General features: G+C 41.8%; 1 protein-coding gene across 9 annotated transcripts in view; it reads left to right on the top strand.

Annotated features, from left to right (window-relative positions):
- rims2a (regulating synaptic membrane exocytosis 2a) overlaps nucleotides 1-26,023 on the top strand; it is a 1,169,411-nt gene that overhangs the window by 887,443 nt on the left and 255,945 nt on the right. For 4 of the 9 annotated variants that reach the window (XM_072570609.1, XM_072570610.1, XM_072570614.1 and 1 more), the window contains 3 exons: nucleotides 842-874; nucleotides 1,600-1,635; nucleotides 18,123-18,229. In XM_072570609.1, the coding sequence (XP_072426710.1) occupies nucleotides 842-874; nucleotides 1,600-1,635; nucleotides 18,123-18,229 (176 nt within the window). The remainder of the gene's footprint in view (nucleotides 1-841; nucleotides 875-1,599; nucleotides 1,636-18,122; nucleotides 18,230-26,023) is intronic. The other 5 variants (XM_072570612.1, XM_072570611.1, XM_072570613.1 and 2 more) reach the window with 2 other exon arrangements.

The raw sequence follows: 26,023 nt of genomic DNA, 5'->3' as shown, positions 1-26,023 counted from the left end.
AATAATAAGCATCCTGAATGTGCACCATATGAAACCAAATACTTTTTGGTGATAATACATAGATATCAATTACATCTCTAATAGTTTTTGTTTGTTCCATTGCAACGTTTAGACATTATTGATTAGATTATTTTTCCTTGATGCTATTTTTCAGCACTTTTATCAGTTCTTTGAGATTAATAAAGCTACACGAAAGTCAAAGTCATGAATCAAAACTGAGCTCAAAACTTGGCTCAAATTTCAATCCTGAACAAAAATGCACTGAATGTTCAGTTTGAAGTGGTATCCAAGTGTTGTCAATTCCAAGCATGGAACTTACACATTTTTTTTTTAAATCAATTATCTTGAATAAAAATGTAAACAAATCTAACTGAAACTTTTGTACTTCAATAATTTTGTGAAGCTTCCTTTCATTGACTGAATTTGAAATACTTAGCAAATTAAAAGTCATATCAGAACTCTTTATGAATTAAGCTAAAAGGAAATATCTACGGGGTATGAATTATTGTCCTTGTGTATTTACTATTTTACTTCCTCCATTTTAGCAGTATTTCTGACTTATTATTTGCATTAGAAGACATGATGCTGTCTCTAGCATCCACAAAAAAATGTCATACTAACGGGTTCCTAGCTTGCGAGTCAAACTATCTCTTAATCCTTTTGGCCTTCCTGCCTACTTGCTGTAACAGGTATAACTGATGCCTGTTTCCTGAAAGTTGACAATCTGCTGAATGTCACTTCTAATCTAATTAAGTCTGTTTCCATCAATCGGTTTCATCATCTGAAAACATCCACTCACGCTCATCTTCTTTGTCTATGTCTTGCCATTTTGTGATCACAGAAGAACTGGAATCACCCAAAAGGAGGAACTCAGGTCTGTCTCTTCAATTCCTTATTTTCTATTGTCTGCTGTGTTCATCTGAGTGGACTCTTTACCTCTGTTCTTTATTGTGTGTTTTCTTTTCCCTGTATGCTTCCCTTTTCTCTTTCAAACACAATATGTTTTAAAGAAAGAAAGGTGCTTAGTCAAAAACTTCCCAGAACATCTTTTTGATCTAGTATTCTTTCACTTTCTGTTTAACATTACACAGCATAAGTATGGCAGAAAGTTACTTGGAAGCAAAATTATAGCAGAAGACATAATTGAAATAATGTTGTCTTTTTCTTGGATTCCCCTTCTGAAGGCAGCTCCTTTTGCTGACCACTGAAAAGTGCCATTATGCTTTTATTATGGGTAAAATGAGGGGCGAGCCCAGAGTTTACTTTAACCAAATAAAGATTAAAGCCCATGCATTTGGCTTTAACATGATCCAACAAATATATCTTTCAGCCAACTGAGCTAACTGGTACCACAGATTTCAAAGATTAATAATAAAATTAGAGAAATATTGCTGCAGGAAAATAGTCTGTTTGGTTAATTTTTCATAGGGTCGTTGTTCCCTGATGCTAGCATCGACCCTTATTACAATGCTTTGTGCCATGCTTATCCTGTTCATCACTTAGATACAAATTTTATTTATTATTTTAATTTATGTAGCAACATTCCATGTACATTCTTTATTCTTTCTCCCCTCACCTTTTTGACGTTTTGATGTTTAGAGGAAAATGATGCCGAAGCAGAGATCTGGGAATCAGGTAGGATGATCTGGATTGCCAGCTGTGTGTTTAAATCATTTGTACACCCATAGTATTTTACTGATGGAATGCATTCTGAACTTCAAACTGGGCATCAAAATGACTTTATATTTAATTTAAGAAATGAATTAGGAACAGGTGTAGACTACTCAGCCGCGCAAGTCTGGTCCACCATTCAATAACATGATGGCTCATCTGATTACTCCATAGTACCCTCAATAACCTTTCACCCCTTACCAAGAATCCATTCACCTTTGCCTAAAAAATACACAAGGACACTGTTTCCTCCACCTTTGGAGGAAGAGCATTCCAAAGACACATTCAGCCCTCTTGTGAGAAAAATTATTCTCATCTCTGTCTTAAATGGGTGACTCTTACTTTGAAACAATGATCTTTCATTCCAGATTGTTCCACATCCACTCTGTCGAAACAGCTCAGGATCTTGTATGTTTCAGTCAAATTACCTCTTACTTTTCTAAACTGCATAATTCAAATTTACTTAAACATTTATTTCAATTGGGACTTCAGAGCACCATGTCTGAATAGTCTCCCAGGTTTACACATTGCTAAATGCTGCTGCCTTGTCCCTGTGGCAGACTTGTCAATCTACAGAAAGTGGGATCAACAGGCAGCATCTTATAGACATCTGAGCAACATGAGCTAAGGCAATGTTTTTCTGGCAAAATCGAATGAACTGTCCAGCAAGGCCCATCTCAACATTGGGAGCATCTTGCTACATCTTTTGTACTTCCGCTGAGTGGTGAGTTGCCAATTAAGGGGGATTGTGCCTTGGTGAATTCTTATTAGTGCCACAACTCAACTCTTTAATATTCAGCTTTCTATCTTACCAAACACAATAGACCTCAAGAATTCTTGGCATGAATCTTAGAATGGATATTTTAGCTCACCACTGACTGCGATGACCCTCCATGTTGCTCGGCAGCAAGGAGACTTTCTGCACGGGACAGGAACCTAATTCACACATTAAACCAGGCTGCACCTCAGTGCTACTCACATGCTCTCGTAGTGCTCACTCACTTAGCACCTATCTACATCCATACCTGACCTTGCCTTGCCATGCTGTTCCAATTAGTGAATTGGTGTTTCAGCCAGAGTCTAAAGGCTATCAGTATTAATATGCTCTTTTGTGTAGACGCACCGACAGGCTGCTTGTCAGTAGGAAAAGCACTGCTAGTCAGGCAGCATCTGAGGAGCAGGAGAGTCGAGATTTCGAGTGTAAGCTCTTCATCAGAAGCATGGGGGACTGAAAGATAAATGGGAGGGAAGTGAGGCTGGGAGGAAGGTAGCTGGGAATGCGATAGGTGGATAAAAATGGAGGGGGGTGATGGTAGTTGGTCAGACTGGAGGGTAGAATGGATAAATGGGAAGGAAGATGGACAGGTAGGACAGTTCAAGAGGGCGGTGCCAAGTTGAAGGGTTGGATCTGGGATAAGGTGGCCAGGAGGGGAGATGAGGGAATCGTCTGCCTTGGGACCCTCCAACCACATGGAATCAATGTCAATTTCACCTGTTTCTTCATCCCCCCTCCCACCAAATTAACCCAGATCCAACCCTCCAACTGCCCTCTTGAATTGTCCTACCTGTCCATCTTCGTTCCCACCTACCAACTCCACCCTCCACTCCGATCTATCAGCATCACCCCCTCACCTTCATCTACCTATTGCATTTTCAGATTGACCACTCTGAGGTCTCTACATAGGGAGCATAGAGGGCAGAGTAGGTGTGTAATGTCAGGGTTCAGGTGCCAGAGAGGATAGTTAAAGACAAAGTTCAATGTGGTGGGTCTCCACATTGTTTGGGGGAGGGGGCGCAAAGCAGGGCAAAGTAGGTAGTAATGGCCTTTTGATGTAGTGTGAAGTAAATGTAGACTTGGAGGCCCTTTTGGGCAAGGTGGAAGTTACTGATGATCAGGCGCAGCCCAATGCTGACTGTGAACTCTATATTCCCTGCTATCACTTGTTGTTCTCTAGACACTAGATGCAATTGGAAAATGACTAGGACAGCACCCAGGGCGGACAGAATCCGTGTCAGTTCGATTGGGAAAGCATGTCTGCTGAATTTGAGGATGTTGAATGGGCAAAAACATGAGGGAGATGGTTACTATGCCTTGCTATGTTGTAGTGCTGTTCCCTCTTCATTCATATAACTTGAGGTTATCCCTGTGGGAGGCAGAGTTGAATGATTGATGTGGGTCTGGAAATGGAAAGGGGTTTGGAATGCAGCAAATCTTTCCTGTTGATAGAATGTTTTGGCCAGTCAGCTGGCACACCCACCTTTGACAAACTGGAGCCCATGCTGAGGGTGGAACAGAATAAGTGATGGAGACATGGCTCTTGTTATTGGAAAACTGCAAAATTTTCTGACTCCCAGTTCCTTTTCCAGGGATACATGAGACATAGTTTTATTGCGGACTCTATATCCCAGGACGTTGATGCAACAGTACCAGATACTGGTGCAGGATCCGAGGTCTGCAGGATTGGGAGGCCATCCTCTCCCAGTGACTGTGAAGGTTACAGCTGCTTTGAACTCCTATATAACTGGCTTCTTCCAGCAACAAATGACTTATGTCAGATCTCTCAGATTGCACCACAATGCATCAGGAGTGACAAATGACATTGGTCACACTGGTTCCTTTAGTTTCCCCATAATAAGCCCTGGCAATATGATTCAGGAACATAGCTGGGTTCCCCCAGTTGCAGGATGCTAGCCTGTAGCATGGTAGCTCAGTGGTTAGCACTGCTGCCTCACAGCACCAGAGACCCCGGTTCAATTGCCTTGGGTGACTGTCTATATGCAGTTTGCACATTCTCCCCGTTTTTGCATGGGTTTCCTCCGGGTGCTCTGGTTTCCTTCCACAATCCAAAGATGTGCAGGTTGGGTGAATTGGCCATGCTAAATTGCCCAAAGTGTTCAGGGATGTGTGGGTTCAGTTCGAGTGTGGTGCTGGAAAAGCACAGCAGGTCAGACAGCATACGAGGAGCAGGAGAATCGACAAGGGCTTATATTGCCTGACCTGCTGTGCTTTTCTAGCACCACACTCTCAACTCTGATCTCCAGCATCTGCAGTCCTCACTTTCTCCTGTGTGGGTTAGGTGCACCAATCGGGGTAAATATAGAGTAATAGCATTAGGTAATGGGTCTGGGTGGGTTAACCTTCATAGGGTTGGTGTGGACTTGTTGGGCCGAAGGACCTGTTTCCACACTGTAGGGGTTCTATAGTTCTATCAACTGTTCATGTGCAGCACTGAGAGAGCCATATCACAACACTGCAGAATTCATCAGCAAGAAGGTGATCATTACTACTTCCTGGAGATGTGCGTCTGCTACCCTAGCAGCTGTCATAACTCCTACATCTTGGAGCATTCTCATGTACATGGTGTGTTTGAGGGTCCAGATTCCTTACAAAGCTGCTGACTGGTGGACAAGGGCTATCCACTACCACCATGGTTCATGACATCATGACACTTGTACTGATGGAGCAGCTGAAGATGTGAGTTTGCTGTTTGTACTGGTGTGGGGAATGGTCCCCCAGTAGATTTAGATTTAGATTTTTAGATTTTGTTGTGATGTGTACTCAAATATAGGAGTGCAATAAAAAGTGTATAATGTCACTGCACATGGCGCCTTTAGGTACTAAGATACCTAGGTACAATAAAACCTAGGTACAAAGTAGTAAGAGAAACATGAGTTATAAAGTTAAGCATTACTTCATAGAATAGTAGAAAAATAAAGAAATAAGTAATAGTTTACATTAAAGTCTTTCATAGTTTAAACTAGGAAAATAAAGGATAAGTATAATAAAGTATATCCAGACAGAGTGTGATTTATCATCCTGGTGGGCTGTGCTCTGCACAACTAGAGCAAGCAAAGAGGTACTGTGCTGGATGCTGAGGAACTGGGGAATTGGAGCAATCTTTTGAGGAGGATGTTGAGTGCACTGGGGAGTAAGAAGCTCTCTTTGTGCATGCTTAGCTGCATCAGGTGCTGCATGCCAGACAGCTCATCATTGACATCCGGTTCCAGGAGATGGTAACTGGAATCAAGAAGCCATTATGGTTATAAAATAGACATTAATAATGATGCCGTCATTTGGTTGTTATTGTGGGTCTGAACTACAGCCTCCATTTGTATTGATTTGTTTGTGTTCATTTTTGATGACTAAATAAAAGCTCATGTTTGGAATTGTTAACAATATGCCTGTATGTGATCTGTCCTGACTGGGCAATGACAAGATTCAGGTTTATGCTGTGCACTGGAGTAGCAGTGATCTGGAAATGGTGGTTCAAATGGAATGTAGCTGAGGAGGGAAACTCTGTGATCTGGTGGTTAAACAGTGACTACGATAATGTGCCAAATGCAGCATGGCTTTGTGAGTGATGAGGGGCAACACCAGTTTGGTAACTTGTGTCTGGGTTCACAGCGGTCTTTTTTAGATGGCAAGGACACAAGAGATGCTGATCTTTCAGCAGATATCCAGTAACTGATGAGTTGTTCTGGGAATAGTGCATGGTAAGTTGGAGGATGGAATTGGATGTGAGGGACACCAAGGACTGGGAAGTTAATGAAGTGAGTTTGGTAAGATTAGATTAGATTAGATTACTTACAGTGTGGAAACAGGCCCTTCGGCCCAACAAGTCCACACCGCCCCGCCGAAGCGTAACCCACCCATACCCCTACCCCTACATCTACATCTACCCCTACCTAACATTACGGGCAATTTAGCTTAGCCAATTCACCTGACCGGCACATTTTTTGGAGTGTGGGAGGAAACCGGAGCACCCGGAGGAAACCCACGCAGACACGGGGAGAACGTGCAAACTCCACACAGTCAGTCGCCTGAGGCGGGAATTGAACCCGGGTCTCCGGCGCTGTGAGGCAGCAGTGCTAACCACTGTGCCACCGTGCAGCCCACTTAAGTTACAGCGATAAGTCTCACTAGGGCTCACAGTGAGAAATCCTCCAAAAAATTAAATGCAGCTTGCATTTTTTAAAAAAAAGTTCAGTCCAGTGAGTCTTCAGCCAGGTCCAATAAGTTATATTTTAGTGCCCAAACACAGGAGTCAGCTTAATGGATCCTAGACTCTTAGCATTCTATTTGAACAAAGTTGGTACAAAAGAAGCAGTATTTGTATGTCACTCCTTTAAAATGTTAAAGAAATTTCCTCAAGTTTTTGTTTTAAAATCCTGGAATAATCATATTAATAAAACACTTGAAAATAAACAAAGATTAGATGATGCTCAATACAATATTTAATCTTAATTAAAAGAACCTCAGATTTATTTTTTCCAACCTCACATTTTTGCCACTTGTTTTACTTTGTAAACTATAAAATATCACTAATTACTCCGAAAACCTTTCTATATTGGAGTTCATACCTTGCAAATACTTTGTTTAGTGCTGTTTGAAAACATTTCTGGTGTTGTCACTATGCTTATAGCTTCTCAGTGTGTAGAATGTTACACTACAAAAACAGGCCATTCCAACCCACCAATAAAAGCAGTGTTAAAAATACACAACTGGTCTGAAGGAATCTGTAGGGAGAAACAGTTTCTGGACAGAATTTTGTGTGTGTTGTGATGTCCTATCATCTGCTATGAAATCTCATGGCACTCCTCCTGACCTGATCCATAGGTACCCTGATGTATAGACTAAAGTTCCTAATTGGAAGAGGGAACATCTTTATCAAGGCTTCCAGCATCTCCACATAACCATCTGCCATTGCCGAAGCTAGGTTTATTTAATTGCCACGCGAGCCAGCTCTGCAGTGCCTACACAACCTGTGGCAGAGTTTTAGATTGCCTGCTACTGCAAGGGCAAGAGTGCTGCATATTTGATAACTGCCTGTGTCCATTACTGTGCCAACTGGAATTGCTGGAAGTTGAAATTGAAACAGGTATCCTGAAATTGTGTCACTTTTGAAGAACTGCCAAGTTGGCCAGACTTGGAGAACATCAGTGTCTTTGTCTCTGCATTTCTTGATGCAGATGCTGCTGGAACTGTTGCACGTTTCCATTCTTTGAAAGCATTTGAAAGCAAATATATTACCACCTTCTCAGTTAGCCTTTGATAGCAGAACATGTTTCAACTCCTCTGACCAAAATGCCCATGATCCTCCTACAATTCTGTAATACATTCTACAGAATTCTGTCATACTCCATGGGCATGTGATGTGTTATTGCATACATGGACAAATATTGTGAAATGTATATTGTTCATGCACTCAGTTAAAAAATGGCTTTAAAAAAATTGATCACCCAAAACATCCAAAAGTTTTAGTGAAAAGTACTGATCTCATTCCCAGTGTGAGCCTTGGTCCCTGACCCTGCTTCTACAAGATATGCAGGTCAAAGGTGGATACCACATCTCCATGCCTCTGGTGGGGATTCATACCATTAGAAATGCATCTCAGATGTATGCGATGGTTTACTAGAAACAATGCTGTTTGGGGGAAGAACACAGAAATGGAACAGAATGAAACATAGGAAGTGTTCGCCTATTTCCCCTCTGGGAACCAGATCTTGATCCTAGATTTTTGTAGAGATTTATATCTAACTGGAAGTTCTAAATAGGTACCTCATAACCAGGTCTGGAGGGATTGTCTAATGAAGAGATGTTGTGTCAATTGGGCCTATATTTGAAATTTGGAAGAATGAAAGGAAACCTTATTCAATCATACAAAACATTTAGGCGAATTGACAGAGTAGATGTGGGAAGGTTGTTTCTGTTATGGGAGAGACTAGGACAAGTGGGCATAATCTCAGAATAAAGGGTCACATGTTTAAGATAGAGATAAGGAGGAATTTCTTTTCTGAAAGCATAAAACAATACAGCACAGGAACAGACCCTTCAGCTCTCCAAGCCTGTGTCGACAGATTTTGCCCTTCCACACTAAAACTGTCTTCGCTTACGAGATACATATCCCTCTATTCCCTTCCTATTCATGTCTCCATCTACTTCCTGAATGCTGCTTTGTCTGTTTCCACCACCACCTCTGGAAGCATGTTCCAGGTACTCTCCACACTTTGTGTGAAAAAGTTGCCTCACAAATCTCTTATAAGCCCCCACCCTGCTCCCCACACCTTGACCCTCTGTCCCCTAGTAATTGACCCCCCCACCTGGAAAAAAGCCACGTTCCACTCTATCCATGCCATGCACAATTTTATAAACTTCTATCAGGTCATCACTCAACATCCTGTGTTTCAATGAAAACAAGCCCAGTCTATCCAAGCTTTCTTAATGTTCTATATCCTATAGCTAAACTCCCCCTCAACAAACAGCATCCTGGTCAATCTTTTCTGTACCCTCTCCAAAACATCTACATCCTTCTGGTAATGGGGTGACCAGAACTGTAAGTTGTATTCCAAGTATGGTCTAATTAAAGTTCTATAAAGCTGCAGCATAACTTGTTTATCCTTCTACTCGGTTCCCCTTCCAATGAAGGCAAGCATGCTTAGGTCTTTTTTACTATCTTATTCACCTGCACTGCCACCTTCAGTGATCTGTGGGTGGGCACTCCTGGATCCTTGTGCATATCAGTACTCTTAAGGGTTCAGACATTTGCTGTATAATAACCTGTACTTGACCTTCCAAAATGCATCACCTCACACTTATCAGGATTAAACTTCATCTGCCATTTTCTGCCCATGCCTCCAACTAATCTATATACCCTGGCAATCCTCCTCACTGTCCACAATTCCATCAATCTTTGTATCTTGCACAAACTTACTAATTAGACCAACCATATTTTCTTCCAAATTATTTATGTAAATTGTGAAGAGCACAGGTCCCTGGCACTGATCATGGTGGAAAACCACTAATCACAACCCTCCATTCCGAAAAGCATCCTTCCATTGCTACTCTGTTTCCTATGACTTGTGCCAGTTCTTGCCAGCTCACCCCAATATCATGTGACTTCACCTTTTGTACCAGTCTGCAGTGAAGGTTGCATAGCTGTGGGATTCTATATCACAGATGGCTGTCCAGGGTATGACATTATGTATATTTAGGGCTGAGGCAGACAGAATTTTACTCATTAAGGAAATCAAGAATTAGGGGTAAAAGGCAGTAGTGTGGAGTTGAAGATTATAAATCAACCAGGATATCATTGAAAGACAGAGCAAACTTCATGGAGTGAATGGCCTATTTCTGCTTCTACATTTTATGGCCTTATGGGTATACCCATTCTTACTATGTACTCTTTCCCCTTCCCAGTGCACAATCTTGTCCATGTATGTGACTTTGATTAGATTAGATTAGATTCCTTACAGTGTGGAAACATGCCCTTCGGCCCACCGACCCTCCGAAGAGCAACCCACCCAGGCTCATTTCCCTCTGACCAATGCACCTAGTACTATGGACAGTTTAGCATGGCCAATTCACCAGATCTGCACATCTTTGGACTGTGGGAGGAAACCAGAGCACCCAGAGGAAACCCACGCAGACACAGGGAGAATGTGCAAACTCCACACAGTCACCCGAGGCTGGAACTGAACCTGGGACCCGCTAACCACTGAACCACCGTGCCGCCCCAAATCAGAATGGGCAAAGATTTTGCTCCAAACAGTGCAATGCAGTTGTAACAGCCTTTGGTATGTTCAGAACAAACTGAAATTGTAAGCTTGTCATGCACTTCTGGATGAGTTACAACAATGATATGCCAATTGGCCTGTGGATTCTTATGATCAGCAGTAGTAGTAAGCAGCAACAGTTGTATAATCAAGAAAAGCCAAGTCTACTGGCAGTGGCAGAGATATGTCAAACCAATGGATTAGTTGTTTGAGATCTAAAGGTAGAGTGTTTGGGAAACAGTATCAACTTTAACAAGATGTAAGCTGTGATAATCAAGTTATAAAGTCTGTTTATGTAAGCTCTGGATATAAAGGTACATTTCAGATATAGAGCCTTCAACATTGGTAAAAAGATGTTTTTTTTACAGAGTTCCAGACTGAGCAGTTAGCATGTTGCTCAAATTTATGTGACCACTTGAAACAAAACTATCAATGTTTATTTTTCCCCTTGTGCTAAATTCCAGTATTTTAGGATAATGAGGTATCTTTCAAAAGGAATATGAGTAAAAGAGTTTTCAGATACTAAATCCTGCTGTAAGAAAGATGTAATAGGATACTACCTACTTAGCCCATCTAATTGAAAAATTTGTTCCTAATTATAAATTCCAATCTCCACCTTGCCTTTTTTTTGAGATAAATGTAAATTGATCAAGGACTAAGTTATAAGCATCAACAGAAGTCGTACAGTGAAGGTTTGACATTATATCTAACAGCCCACTAGCAGCAAAGTTATCAGTTAGATATGGCCAAAACTGAGCAGTACTGAGTGAATCCCACCAGCTGTTTTCAGTGTGTGTATACAGCATATTGACAAAGAATTATATTGTTCACAGTTTACTCAGAATATCATGTACTAATTAAATAGGTATTACAGAGTAGCTTTGCTGATGATTCCCTGAAAGGATTTTACATTCCTCACAATGCTGTTTCAACTCCAGTAGCATTAAGTTATAAAATGCAAAATATACCTTGTGGAGCTAATATTATCATCTGGAGCAAAAATAGAACATGCTGGGTACACTCAGCAAGTCAGGTAATATATATTGAGATGACATAAGTTGACAGTGCTACTATCGAGCATGTAAAATGGACAAAAGGCCCATGCCAGGTTTGGAAAGGATTCAAATCTCTTCATGAAGGTGACAGGACATGCCAAATTTTACAACGTTTTATGTTTTTCTTTTAGATTTCCAGTATCTAGCGTTTTTTGCTTATCATTGCATGGAATCATCTTCAGTTTGATTTTAACCTATTTGCTTGGACATGGTGTCGATATTTGATCTCTATGATGAAATATGATATAATCAAACAACGCTGTAATCCAACAGATGGAACAGTTTTGCAACATTTTCTTTAGCAAATGAGTGAAAGAAAATAAATTGAACAGGCTTTGCTGTTTAAGTTCCTTGTACATGTATATTTGTATTATTTAAGAGTAGCTCAATTGCAGGAAAGCAAATATTTATACTAGAGTATGCTGTCTAAGCTGTTTTCTTTGTGCACCATGTAAGTGCATATTATGAACATTCAGGAGGTCATTCAAGTTTACTTTCATGTCCATTAATTTGTAAATTTGTCAACTATATGAACAGATCAGCTTTACCCAAAATTTCAAGCTACAGGATTGGAACAACTGAATACAAACATTAATTCAAACTGATGTGAATTCTATGCTTTTTAGGAACCATATTGCTGGGGTTTGATGCCACAAGCTGGACGACCTGTATTAAGGGATTCAAATGTTAAACTATGCTCTGTTCAGTGATAACCAATAATTGTATAGCCCAATTCAGTTGAATACTTTTAGTCAAATATTCTAATATTAGCTGAAACCGAGTATGTTGACCCAGTAGAAACACAGGAAATTGTTGGACTTGTTGAGAGGTTTCAAAGCTTTGGAACATTGGAGTTTGACTACTGGGAAGTTCTTTCATCCATTAATATCAAATATTGGATTTCCAGTGGGATTCCAATAGGTAGTTATAGTACCTGTGTATAATAAAGGAGGAGGATCAATGCATGTTAGAGGATAGCATTTTGTATTCATTCAGGTAATGTTTTGGGTACAGGGACTCAAATCCCACGAAAGCAGATGGTAGAATAAGCTAAGCATTTATTGGCCTCCTCTAATTGCCTAGAGAACAGTTAGGAGTCAGCCACTCTGCTTTGGGTCAGACCAGAGGAGAATGTCAGTTTCCTTCCTGAAAGGGCATTAATGAATCAGATGAGTTTTTCCAGCAATTAATTCATGATCATCATTTAGACTCTTAATTCCAGATTTTCATTGAATTCAAATTCTACCATCTGCTTTCATGGGATTTGAGTCCCTGTCCCCAGAACATTACCTGGGTATCTGGATTAACAGTCCAGTGATAATACCACTAAGCCATCATCTCCCCTAATAGTGAGACATTATTTGTAGATACACAACATTCACTATCTTTCATATAGAGGTGTATAGTATGGAAACAAACCCTTGATCCAACTCATCCATGCTGACCAGATATACTAACCTAACCTAGTACCATTTGCCAGCACCCCTTCCTATTCATATGCTCATCCAGATGCCTTTTAAATGCAGTAATTGTTACCAACCTCCACCACTTCCTCTGGCAGCTCATTCTATACATGCACCACCCTCTGTGTGAAAAAGTTGTCTCTTAGGTTCCTTTTATATCTTCCCCTCTCGCCCTGAACCTAAGCCCTCTAGTTCTGGATTCCCCCACCCCAGGGAAAAGACCTTGTCTATTTATCCTATCTGTGCCCCTCATGATTTTATAAACCTCTATAAAGTCACATCTCAGCCTCTGACACTCCAGGGAAAACAGCCCTAGCCTATTCAGCCTCTCCCTACAGTTCAAATCCTCAAACTCTGGCAACATCCTTGTCATTTTTTTCTGGACACTTTCAAATTTCATAACATCCTTCCAATAGGAAGGAGACCAGAATTGCATGCAATATTCCAAAAGTGGCCTAACCAATGTCCTGTACAGTCACAGCATGATCTCCCAACTCCTATAGGTAAAAACAATGACTGCAAGTGCTGGACAACAAATTCTGGATTAGAGTGGTGCTGGAAAAGCACAGCAGTTCAGACAGCATCCGAGGAGCAGGAAAATCGACGTTTCAGGCAAATGCCCTTCATCAGGAATACCTCGGATACTGCCTGAACTGCTGTGCTTTTTCAGCACCACTCTAATTCAGAATCCCAACTCCTTTGCTCAATGCTTTGACCAATAAAGGAAAGTATACCAAATTCCTGCTCCTTTATCCGATCTACCTAAGACTCTACTTTCAAGGAACTGTGAACCTGCACTCCAAGGTCTCTTTGTTCAGCAATACTCCCCAGCAGTTTACCATTAAGCGTACAGGTCATGCTCTGATTTGCTTTTCCAAAATGCAGCCTCTCACATTATTCTAAATTAATCTCCATCTGCCACTCCTCAGTCCATTGGCCCATCTGATCAAGATCCCGTTGTACTCTGAGGTAACCTTCTTTGCTGTCCAATGCACCTTCAATTTTGGTGTAATTTGCAAAATTACTAACTATACCACTTACGTTCACATCCAAATTCGTATGTACTGTGCCAAAAATTGTCTTTGGATCATTATCTGTTTTACTTCCCCTTGAACCTTTTTTGTTGATCAATCTAATCTACACATCCCTCAATTTGTTTGCGTCCATGTGCTTGTCCAGCAGTTGCTTAAATGTCCCTAATGTTTTTGACTCTATTACCACCATTGGCAGTACATTCATGCATCCACCACTACCTGCATAAAGAACCTACCTCTGACATCTCCCCTATACCTTCCTCCAATCACCTCAAAATTATGACCCCTTGTGACAGCTATTTCTGCTTGGGGAAACGTCTCTGTCTATCTACTCTATCCATGCCTCTCATTATCTTGTACGTATCAAGTTACGTCTCTTCCTTCTCTCTAGTATGAAAAACCCTAGCTCAACCCTCCAATAAAGGCAGCACCCTGGTAAATCTCCTCTACGCCCTCTCTAAAGCATCTACATAATGAGGTGACCAGAACTGGACACAGTATTCCAAGTGTAGTCTAACCAGGATTTTACAGAGTTGCAGCAAAACCTCATGGCTCTTAAACTCAATGCCCGTTAATTAAAGCCAAAACACCATATGCCTTCTTAACAACCCTAGCAACTTTGAGGGATCTATGTGCATGGACCCCAAGACCAACGTGGAAGTGGAAGTTAAATTTTACAGATACATACGTATGAATGTTTACTTACCTCATAACATAGAAACATAAAAGTAGGAGCAGAAGCCATTCGGTATGATTTTGGCTGATCATCCAACCCAGTTTCCATTTTTGCTCCATACTCTTTGATCGCTTTCGCAAATTCCTTCTTGAAAACATTAATGTTTATGTCTGAATTGTTTTCTTTGGTAGAGAATTCCACAGACACAGGACTGTCTGAGTGATGAAATTTCTTCTTGACTCCGTTCTAAATAGCCTACCCTTTATCCTTACACTGTGACCCCGTATCCTTCCTACATTTACCCTGACTAGTCCTGTTAAAATTTTAAAAGTTTTTACAAAAATGAAATATCTTTTCATACTTCTAAACTCCAGTGAATATAGTCCTAACTGATGCACTCTATCTTCATACATCAGTCCTTGCAATAATTTGCTGTACTCCCCCCACCCATAGCCAGAACATCCTTTCTCAGATAAGGAAACCAAATCCACCGTTTCCAACTCCACCACACGAACTATGCCAATATTTCCATTCACCAAACGGCAGCCCTATCTCTGCAAGTATGTGGTAATTGGTTCATTCAGGGATCAATTACTTCAATCCAGTAAAATACAACAGCATTACAGTATGACTGACTGAAGGCATAATTCGTGGAGTTTCTGGAGAACTGTAGGATCTCTGTACAGACATACATCCTTGTAATGTTAGATGCTGCACTGGAAAATTCCTGGTCTCCCAACAGAAATTTATATTTCTTCCCTCTCTGACCCTAGGAATTTTAGGGCCATGACTATTAACTTAGTGCCAACATTTGGAGGCAGGTGTTCCGTAATAACTAACTCGCGGTCTCCCACCACCAAGGAAACTTACCAAATTGATTCCAATCAGCTTGTTCAGAGCTGACCAGCGAGTTGCTTGGTCAATCACATGGCTTGACAGTTGAGTTCCAGCTCACCAGAAGCTGACGGTCATTTAGAGGTTAGCAAATTCTGGGTCCTAAATATCATGGTTGAGGCCCAGTCATAGCACTGTACAGCACAGAAACAGACTCTTCTGTCCAACTCATCCATGCTGACCAGGTATCCTATTTTAATCCCATTTGCCAGCATTTGGCCCCTATTCCTCTAAACCCTTCATATTCATATACCCATGCAAATGCCTTCTAAATTTTGTAATTGTGCCAGCCTCCACCACTTCCACTGGCAGCTCATTCCATACACACACCACCCTCTGCATGAAAAGGTCCCTTTTAAATCTTTCCTCTCTCACCTTAAACCTATGTCCACTAGTTTTGGAAAGATCTTGGCTATTTACCCTATTCGAGCCCCTCATTATTTTAGAAACTGCTGTAAGGTCACCTCTTAGCCTCCGATTCTCTAGGGAAAACATTCCCAGCCTATCCAGTCTCTCCCCAAAGCCCAAACCCTCCAATCCTGGCAACATCCCTATAAATTGTCTCTGAATCCCTTAAGGTTTCACAACATCCTTCCTGTAACAGGGAGACCTGAATTGAATGCAGCATTCTAAAAGTGGCCTAACCAATGTCCTGCATGGCAGCAACATGACTTCCCAACTCCTATACTCAATGCATTGACCAAGTCTTCTGTGACCCAATGGTATGAAGGTGAATCTTTCCTTTTGCTTCTCACAGAGCAGGGTTGCACAGACAGATGGTTCAAATGTTGTTGGCTAGGGACATGTTGGCTTTCTGTGACCATTCCCTTGTGTACTATCTTTGTCCCATTTGTCCCAGAACGTAGCCCAATCTGGTAGACAGATTTCCCAGTTCAGAAACAAGCCACTTTTCTTACTTGCTGAGAAAACAAAAAATCGGGTTGGTGATGAGTTGATGTCCTTAATGGGCCATTACTTGACCACTCAATAACCTTAATTACTGACCAGTCAAGAAAGTTCCCAAAAGACCTTCTCGTCCATAATTGCTCAGGAGATGAGTATCTCTCCAGGACCAATTAGTTGCTCCTGTTACCATTATCCTCACCACATCTAGACTAGGGAAAATCATGCCCTTGGGTCCAAACATATCCTGGGCCCTCAGCATCAAAACCACTACAGCCTTCCTAAGATGACTTTTTAAAGGATTAACTATAACTGAGTTCAATCATAAATCTCTAGACTCTTTCCTTTCTTGTGTACATAAATGTTTCCCTCAGTTCTGACTGTATGCATTCTAAATAATATATCATGATTTTCTGCCTAAAATTAGCATGTGGTCTGTTGCAGAACAAGGCAAAATATGAAGCAGAACACAAAATTATTGAACCTAAAATAATATATGCCATAATTCACCATTAAGATTAATTTCTTTAAGTGCAATGGTAGTAAGATCGTAATGAGCCATACAATTTAGTTTAGCAATTGCTTTGAGTTCTGTTGCCCAGCAGTATGGTGAGTGTTGTAATGTGTTGATTTTGTTTGCAAAGCTACTGGCAAACAGCTTGGTTCAGCAATAACCTGAATTCACAAAATTACATACTTACGTATACACAGTTCCTAAGTCTGAGGTTAGAGACGTTTCTAAAACTGATATTCCATCGACGTGGGAGCACAGCTATTGCATGGGGTATTTGGCTTCAGAAATAGAATGTAGTTGGAGAAAAGGAGGAGGAATTTACAGTAGATCTCATTTCGCAGCATCCTGACTCATTTCTCTCACTCCAAGAAAATAAACCACCAGAGGAATACCTTTGCCACCACAATGTCTATAAAAAAACCAGGTTATAGTCCAACAGATTTAATTGGAAGCACACTAGCTTTCGGAGCGACGCTCCTTCATCAGGTGATTGTGACAATCACCTGGTGAAGGAGCTTCGCTCCGAAAGCTAGTGTGCTTCCAATTAAACCTGTTGGACTATAACCTGGTGTTGTGTGATTCTTATCTTTGTACACCCCAGTCCAACACCGGCATCTCCGAATTATAAAAAAACCTACTTTGAAGGTGGGTAAGGACAGTGAGACTGACAGGAGTCTGGGCATTCTTACAAAATTCATGTCTATATGCTGCTTTTGGTTACTTTGTATTGTTTTGGGTGTAAGTAGAATCTACAATTAGATTTTCAATTGGCATTCAATTAAAAAGAGGTCCATTGGCAAACTGGCAAGCTAATGAGGGAAAACCTTTTGCACTAACTTTTCATACTTAACTGACTTGTGACAAACCAGCTTATGTCAACTTGAAGCCCATGGAGTAGCAGGTATTGCCCTACTGAAGGGACAACGCAGGGCACCTCTCCTTTAATAATTCAGTGAGCTTTCCCACTGAAGTTTAGGATGATCTTCCAATGAGGCGCGATAGACATAACCTCCATTCTGCTGTATCTCTGGCAATTCAGTGGCCCATTTGTAGTTTATACCTTCAGAGGCTTTCTTTAGCTGTGTGATCTAAATTATTTTTATTAAAGGGACAAAGCCATTTTGGTGATTTATCTTGTTCATAATGTATTATTAACGCCACCAAAATTCATATAGATTGAAAGTAAATCTTTGAGTCCACTGGTTTTAAAATATAGTTTTGTCCAATTCCAAATCCCAATTTTAGACTTGAAAATGAGCTTTGATCCATCACATTCACCAGTACCAGTGAAATGATTGTAATAGTCAAAAGTAATTGACAATTGCAGGTTGATTGTTTAACTTGATGCTTTGTCCACAGGTACAATGGATGTGGAAGAGAGGACTCGCCAAATGAAAATGAAAATGAGCAAGTACAAACAGGTTGCAACGTCAGATTCAAGGTTGGAACAGGAGTACCATTCCAAGGTTAGTGCAAGCATGTACAAAGTGCACATAAAACAAATGTGGATTTTTAACTTTGATGTAAGTTGCAATTTTATTTAAATGGACTCATTATCATTGAAAGAAGAAAATACTGTAAATACACAGCAGGTCAAACAGCATCTGTGAAAAGAGAAACAGAGGCAACATTTTCTATCATTGACATTCCATCATAACTGGGAACAGTCTGAGAGGTAATAAGCTTTTAGCAAGTTGGGAAGAGTAGAAAAAAAGGAAAGGGAAACTTTGTGATATGTTAGAAGGTCGGAATAATGAAATAACCAAAGAAATGAATTTGTGAGACAAAATGGAATAATTATGTGGCACTTTTTTTTAAATGTTGAGAGGAGCTACAAATAGTAACAGCATAACCATTCTCAGCTGCTGCCACAAAACAGTGACCTTCTTGACTGAGGTATGCCAATTATGGATAATCTCATAATATCACAGCCAAAAGAACATCTTCAGCCAGCAGAGGGACTGAAACTGCAGTATTAGTGCTATTCTGCACCACATTCTAGCAATTGATCTACCTAGTATCTTGTCAGCACAAGTTGTCTGGAAACACTGGGGCAATGGTTATATTTCAGAAGTCAGTGTTGCATCCAGAAGTGCACAAAGTTTTTCATTGTAAAATGATATGCTGCTGCTCAAGCTTCTGTTTGAGCTTCATTAGAGCAATGTAGCCAGAGTGGGAATGGGATGCAGATTGAAAATTTAAGCTCGCAGAAAGTCTGGGCCACAGAGAGGTGTCATGGATGTTGCAGGTGATTGAAGCATAGTAGAAGGGAACAGTTTATTTGAAATGCTGAACAGGGATGGTGGGAGGACATGTATGTTTGGTGTTAGCCCATGCTATAGGAGGGAGAAATGGTTCAGAACACTCAGCTGAATGTGGAAGCTGTTCAGCTACAAGTTGAGGTCAATAGAAGAATGGAGAATTGGGAAAACAGAGCAGGCATGCTGGAGAACCTGGTCAATCGTAGTTGAGGAAAGTCTAAGACATGTTAAAAACAATATCATCTTCAGAGAAATCAAGAGAATGGAATAGAATCCATATAAGAAGCAGATTCTGAGGACTGTAATCAAGGGAACTATGAGTAAATGGCTATATTGGTTGACAACCTCAGCCCAAAAATGGAAATAGGGAAGTTGAAGAAAAGTCAGAGATGGACCATGAAAGTCAAGTAAAAATTGTAAGAGGAAGGTTGATAAATTCTTGTAATTCAGGTCAAGAGCAGGAAGTGGCCAATGATCATTAAAGTAATCATCATATGACAACAAGAAATGAGGGAGGAGGCCTTTGTAGGATGGAAATAAAGTATGTTCCAAATAATCCATAGAAAGGCAGTTTGAGCCTCAATTCAAAGAAGAAATAGAGGGAGGTGGTTTCAGAGACTCTGGTGTGGAATAAAGGACTGAACAGGTGAAAAGGAGATGATTAGAGCCAGGAAACTAGAAACCTTTCATGTATCTGAGGATGTAGGATGATTCATGATGTGTGGTGAAAAGAAACTGGAGATGGGAAGAGAAAGTGAAGTCGAGATGAGAAGAAATCAATTCTGTGGAGCAGAGGCTGAGACAGAGATTTTTAAACAGGGGAATCAAAGGTTATGGTGAAAGTCAGGAAACTGGAGTTTAGGATTATCAGATCAGGCATGATCTCATTGAATGACAGAGCAGACTGTATGGGCTGTATGACCTACTTCTGCTCCTACTAAAGTTCTGCTACACCTCTGCAGGCTGCTGTGACATTTATTTATAACAATCTTGAATTGATATTATTCATTCTAAGAATGAGAGCATGACATTCATTTCCCACCATTCTTCATTCCATTAAGACAATGGATAGGAGCAGTTTGATTCAACTGAGGGTCTTTTTGGGCCTCTTCTGCAGCAGGTAAAAGCTAACCACTTTAGTGTGGGCCTGGAATCCAAATTGTGGGCAGCACAGTGGCTCAATAGTTAGCATTGCTGCCTCACAGCACCAGGGACCTGAGTTCGATTCCTGTTTTGCGTGACTGTCTATGGTATTTGCACATTCTCCCCATGTGTGGGTTTCCTCTGCGTGCTCTGGTTTCCTCCTACAGTCCAAAGATGTGCAGGTTAGGTGAATTGGCCATGCTAAATTTACCATAGTGTTAGGTGTATTAGTCAGGGGTAAATATAGCATAGGGGAATGGGTCTGGGTGTATTACTCTTCGGAGGGTCAGTGTGGACTTGATGGGCTGAAGGACCTGTTTCCACACTGCAGGGAATCTAATCTAATCAAAGTAGAATAGACAGGATGAAGGTGGCAATTTTACTTCCCTAAAAGACATTAGTGAACCAGCTGGCGCTTTACAATGATCACAAATTTTTATTGTTAAATTTTTTAAAGCCTGTTTTGAAACTCTCAGTTTGCCTTGCTAAAGTGCATACTTTAGAACATAGAACATAAAATTGACCTGTGAAACCAATGTGAAAATCATCTAACCAACACAAATCCATTTTCATCCATATGTTTATCTAATGACCATTTAAATGCCCTTAAAGTTGGCGGGTCTACTACTGTTACAGGCAGGCCGTTCCACACCCCTACTACTGTCTGAGTAAAAAACTACCTCTGACATCTGTCCTGTATCTATCACCATTCAATTGAAAGCAATGTCCCTTCGTGCTACTCATTACCATCCGAGAATAAAGGCTCTCACTGTCCACCCTATCTAACCTCTGATTACCTTAGATGTCTCAGTTAAGTCACCTCTCAACCTTTTTCTCCCTAATGAAAACTACCTCAAGACCCTCACACTTTCCTCATAGGACCTACTCTCTATACCAGGCAACATCTTAGTAAATCTCTGAACCCTTTCCAAAGCTTCAACACCCTTCCTATGTTGCGGTGGCCAGAACTGTACGCAATACTCCAAGTGCGGCTGTACCAGAGTCTTGTACAGTTGCAGCATGACCTCATGGCTCCGAAACTTAAGCCCTCCAATAATAGAAGCTAGCACAGTGTATGCCTTCTTAACAACCTTATCAACCTGGGTGGCAAATTTTAAGATCTGTCTACATGAACACTGAGATCTCTCTGCTCATCTACACTACCAAGAATCTTACTATTAGTCCAGTACTCTTTATTCCTATTGCTTCTTCCAAAGTGAATCGCCTCTCACTTTTCTGCATTAAACTCCATTTGCCACCTCTCAGCCCATCTCTGCAACTTATCTAAGGCCCTCTGTAACTCACAACATCCTTCCCATCATCCACAACTCTATCGACCTTAGTGTCATCCGCAAATTTACTAACCTATCCTTCTACACCCTTATCCAGGTCATTTATAAAACTAACAAACAGCAGTGACCCCAAAACAGATCCTTGTGGTACAACACAATAACTGAATTCCAGGATGAACATTTCCCATCAATCACCACCCTCTGTCTTCTTTCTGCTTGCTAGTTTCTGATCCAAACTGCTAAATCACCCTCAATCCCATGCCTCCATATTTTGTGCAATAGCCTACCATGGGGAACTTTATCAAATGCCTTACTGAAATCCATATACACCACATCAACCACTTTACCCTCATCCACCTGTGTGGTCACCTTTTCAAAGGATTCAACAAGGTTTGTGAGTCATGTCCTACCTTTCACAAAACCGCGTTGACTAATGCTCATCAACTTATTTCTTTCTAGATGATTATAAATCCTACTTCTTATTACCTTTTCCAACACTTTACCCACAACCAAAGTAAGGCTCACTGGTCTATAATTACCTGGGTTGTCTCTACTTCCCTTATACAGTCAAAGAGTCATAGAGATGTACAGCATGGAAACAGACCCTTCGGTCCAACTCGTCCATGCCAACCAGCTATCCCAACCCAATCTAGTCTCACCTGCCAGCACCTGGCCCATATCCCTCCACCCCTTCCAATTCATATACCCATACAGATGCCTTTTAAATGTTGCAATATTACTAGCCTCTACCACGTCCTCTTGCAGCTCATTCCATACACGTGCCACCCTCTGTGTGAAAAAGTTGCTCCTTTGGTCTCTTTTATACCTTTTCCCTCTCACCCTAAACCTATGCCCTCTAATTCTGGACTCCCCCACCCCAGAGAAAAAACTTTGTCTATTTATTCTATCCAAGACCCTCATGATTTAATAAACCTCTATATGGTCACCCCTCAGCCTCCGATGCTCCAGGGAAAACAGCCCTCGCCTATTTAACCTCTCCCTATAGCTCAAATCCTCCAACCCTAGCAACATCCTTGTAAATCTTTTCTGAACCCTTTCAAGTTTTACAACATCTTTCCGATAGGAAGGAGACCCTCCTTGAACAAAGGAACAGTATTTGCTGTCCTCCAGTCTTCTGACACTATTCCTGTAGACAGTGATGACATAAAGTTCAAGGCCAAAGGTTTTGCAATCCTTGGATAAATCCCTTCCGGCCCAGGGGACTCATGTATTTTCACACTTTAGAATCATAGAGATGTACAACATGGAAACAGACCCTTCGGTCCAACCTGTTCACGCTGACCAGATATCCCTAGCCAATCTAGCCCCACCTGCCAGCACGTGGCCCATATCCCTCCAAAACCTTCCAATTCATATACCCATCCAGATGCCTCTTAAATGTTGCAATTGTACCAGCCTCCACCACATCCTCTGGCAGCTCATTCCATACACGTACCACACTCTGCGTGAAAAAATAGCCCCTTAGGTCTCTTTTATATCTTTCCCCTCTCACCCTAAACCTACGCCCTCTAGTTCTGGACTCCCCAACCCCAGTGAAAAGACTTTACCTATTTATCCTATCCATGCCCCTCATAATTTTGTAAATCTCTACAAGGTCACTCCTCAGCCTCTGACGCTCCAGGCAAAACAGCCCCAGCCTGTTCAGCCTCTCTCTATAGCTCAAATCCTCCAACCCTGGCAACATCCTTGTAAATCTTTTCTGAACCCTTTCAAGTTTCACAACATCTTTCTGATAGGAAGGAGACCAGAATTGCATGCAATATTCCAACAGTGGCCTAATCGATGTCCTGTGCAGCCGCAACATGACCTCCCAACTCCTGTACTCAATATTCTGACCAATAAAGGAAAGCATACCAAACGCCTTCTTCACTATCCTATCTACCTGCGACTACACTTTCAAGAAGCTAAGGATGTGCACTCCAAGGTCTCTTTGTTCAGCAATACTCCCTAGGACCTTACCATTGCCAGTGCCCTCTTGTGATCTTGCAACCTTATTTCTGACCTCACTACTCTCAACCTGCTGGACACTGGAACTACAATTTAGGTTCCCACCCCCTGCTGAATTAGTTTAAACGACCCCCCCCCCCCATCACCCTCCCCACAGGATATTGGTACCCCTCTGGTTCAGTTGAAGACCATCCTGTTTGTAGAGGTTCCACCTATCCCCAAAAGAGCCCCAAGTATCCAGAATTCCAAAACCCTTCCTCCTGCACCATACTTGTCCTCTCTCTCCCTTTTCTTTATCTCATTAGCACATGGCACAGACAACAAGCCAGATGATAACAACTCAGTTTGTTCTCGTTCAAAGCTTCTCTACCTCCCTGAATTTCTGCCTTAAATCCCCATATCTCTTCCTACCTACATCACTGGTGTCTATGTGGACCATGACTTGGGGCTGCTCTCCCTCAAGGATCCAGAAAGCAAGATCAGAGATATCACGGACCCTGGCTCCTGGGAGGCAACACACCAACCATGAGTCTCCCTCGTTCCCAAAGAACCTCCTATCTATCCCCCTAACAATGGATTGCCAATGACTAATGCTTTACTCCTCTTCCCCTTTCCCTTCTGACTTCCCACAAGACTGACTCTGTGCCAGAGACCTGTGCCCCATTGTTTACCCAGGTAAGTTGTCCCCGCCAATTGTATCCAAAACGGTATACTTGTTATTGAGAGGAACCGCCACAGGGGATCCCTGCGCTGCCTACCTGTTCCCTCTCCGTCTCCTGATGGTAACCCATCTACCTCCTTCTTTACCTGAGGTGAGATTGTCTCCCTGTAACTCCTCTCAATTACCCCCTCCGCCTTCCTAATGATCCGAAGTTCATCCAGCTCCAACTCCAGTTCCCTAATGCGGTTTTTGAGGAGTTAGAGTTGGGTGCACTTCCTGCAGATGCAGTCAGCAGGGACACTGGTGGTGAGCCTTACCTCCCATATTCTGCAGGAAGAACACCTCCATTCCAACTATTTTAAATTCCCAACGAGACTACTGAAAACAAACAAAAACAATTCTAGATTATTATTCCAGGAATTTTATTATTAACTGAATTATGCTGAGATGAACTTACAGTCCTGTAATAATTTAACATGAGAAAACTGCTAACATGCTCAACAATCTACATTACAATGCAGCATTTCCCTTACTAATCTATGAAGGACAAAAATCTAAGAATACTGCAGCAGGAATCACTGAATGTTGGGTCCTCTTGTCCCAGGCAATTCTAGTTTATCACTATCTCACAAATCAGGCTTCATCCAGAAGCTGCAGACGGATAAGGAAATATTCAAAATTTTTGTCCCCGTCTCCTGGTCAATGGCATGCTCTCTCTGCACATTGCCACTGCCCATGACCATTTTCCCAACACAAATGCTGCAGTCCACTTCTTCCCTGCTCTTCCATTCCAAATGCAGCAGAAATGGACATTGCAGCATTTACTGTGGAACTGTAATGGAGTGTTGGGGAAGAGAGGACATGTCCCCTATGAATAACACTAGCTCTTGTGTTCAGGTAGGTTTAAAGGTCCAGTCTTTGCATGGGTTACTGAGTAAATGAGAAATGGATGAGTGAGTGATGAGGTGACAAGATTAGTAAGTCAGTGGGTATTTAGCGTGCAGGTTAGTTGGATGGTTGAGAGAGTATTTATGACTGGGGACAAATGGCTGGGGAGTTTTGGCAATGGAGGAGGCCAAAAATGGTCAGGTCACTAAGGGAATGGTTGGTGGAAAATTGAAGTGGGTGATGACCGGTCGGCCCCTGCAGACCCGGCTGTGATGCTCGGTGAGCCGTTCCCTGAGTTTACATTCGGTCTGCCCGATGTAGGGAAGACCACATCGGGAGCACCTGATGCAGTAAACTAGGTTTGGAAGAGAGGCAGGTGAACCTCTGTTTCACCTGGATGGAGGTGGGGGAGAGGGTACCGACAGGTTTTGCATCTTTTTTGGTTGCAGGGGAAGGTGCCTGGGATGGCGTGAATCATGGATTGTCGGAGGGAACGGTCCTTACAGAGGTTCACCTGCCTCTCTTCCAAACCTAGTTTACTGCATCAGGTGCTCCCAATGTGGTCTTCTCTACAACAAGGAAACCGAACGTAAACTTAGAGAATGACACTACCTCCCTCACCTCCATCCACGGCCCCAAACAGTCCTTCCAGGTGAGACAGAGGTTCACCTGCCTCTTTCCAACCTAGTTCACTACATCAGGTGCTCCTGATGTGATCTTCTCTACATTGGGGAGACTGAATGTAAACTCAGGGAACAGCTCACCAAGAATCACAGCTGGGTCCACAGGGGCTGACTGGATTTCCCAGTCACCACCCATTTCATTTCCCCAGCCACTCTCTTTCCGACATGACCATCTTTGGCTTCTTCCATTGCCAAAACAAGCCACAGCTCCGATTGGAGGATCAACACCTTATCTTCAGCCTGAGCAGTCTACAACCCAGAGGACTCAACATTGAGTTCTCCAATTTCAAATAACCTCTCTTTCATCCCCGACTCTGTTCCCAGCCCCTCCCTCTCCCTTCACTGCTCCCAGCCACCAACTGGA

This window comes from Chiloscyllium punctatum, chromosome 5 (genome assembly GCF_047496795.1).
Source record: "Chiloscyllium punctatum isolate Juve2018m chromosome 5, sChiPun1.3, whole genome shotgun sequence".
Taxonomy (NCBI): domain Eukaryota; kingdom Metazoa; phylum Chordata; class Chondrichthyes; order Orectolobiformes; family Hemiscylliidae; genus Chiloscyllium; species Chiloscyllium punctatum.
This window is presented reverse-complemented; position numbering and strand designations above follow the sequence as displayed.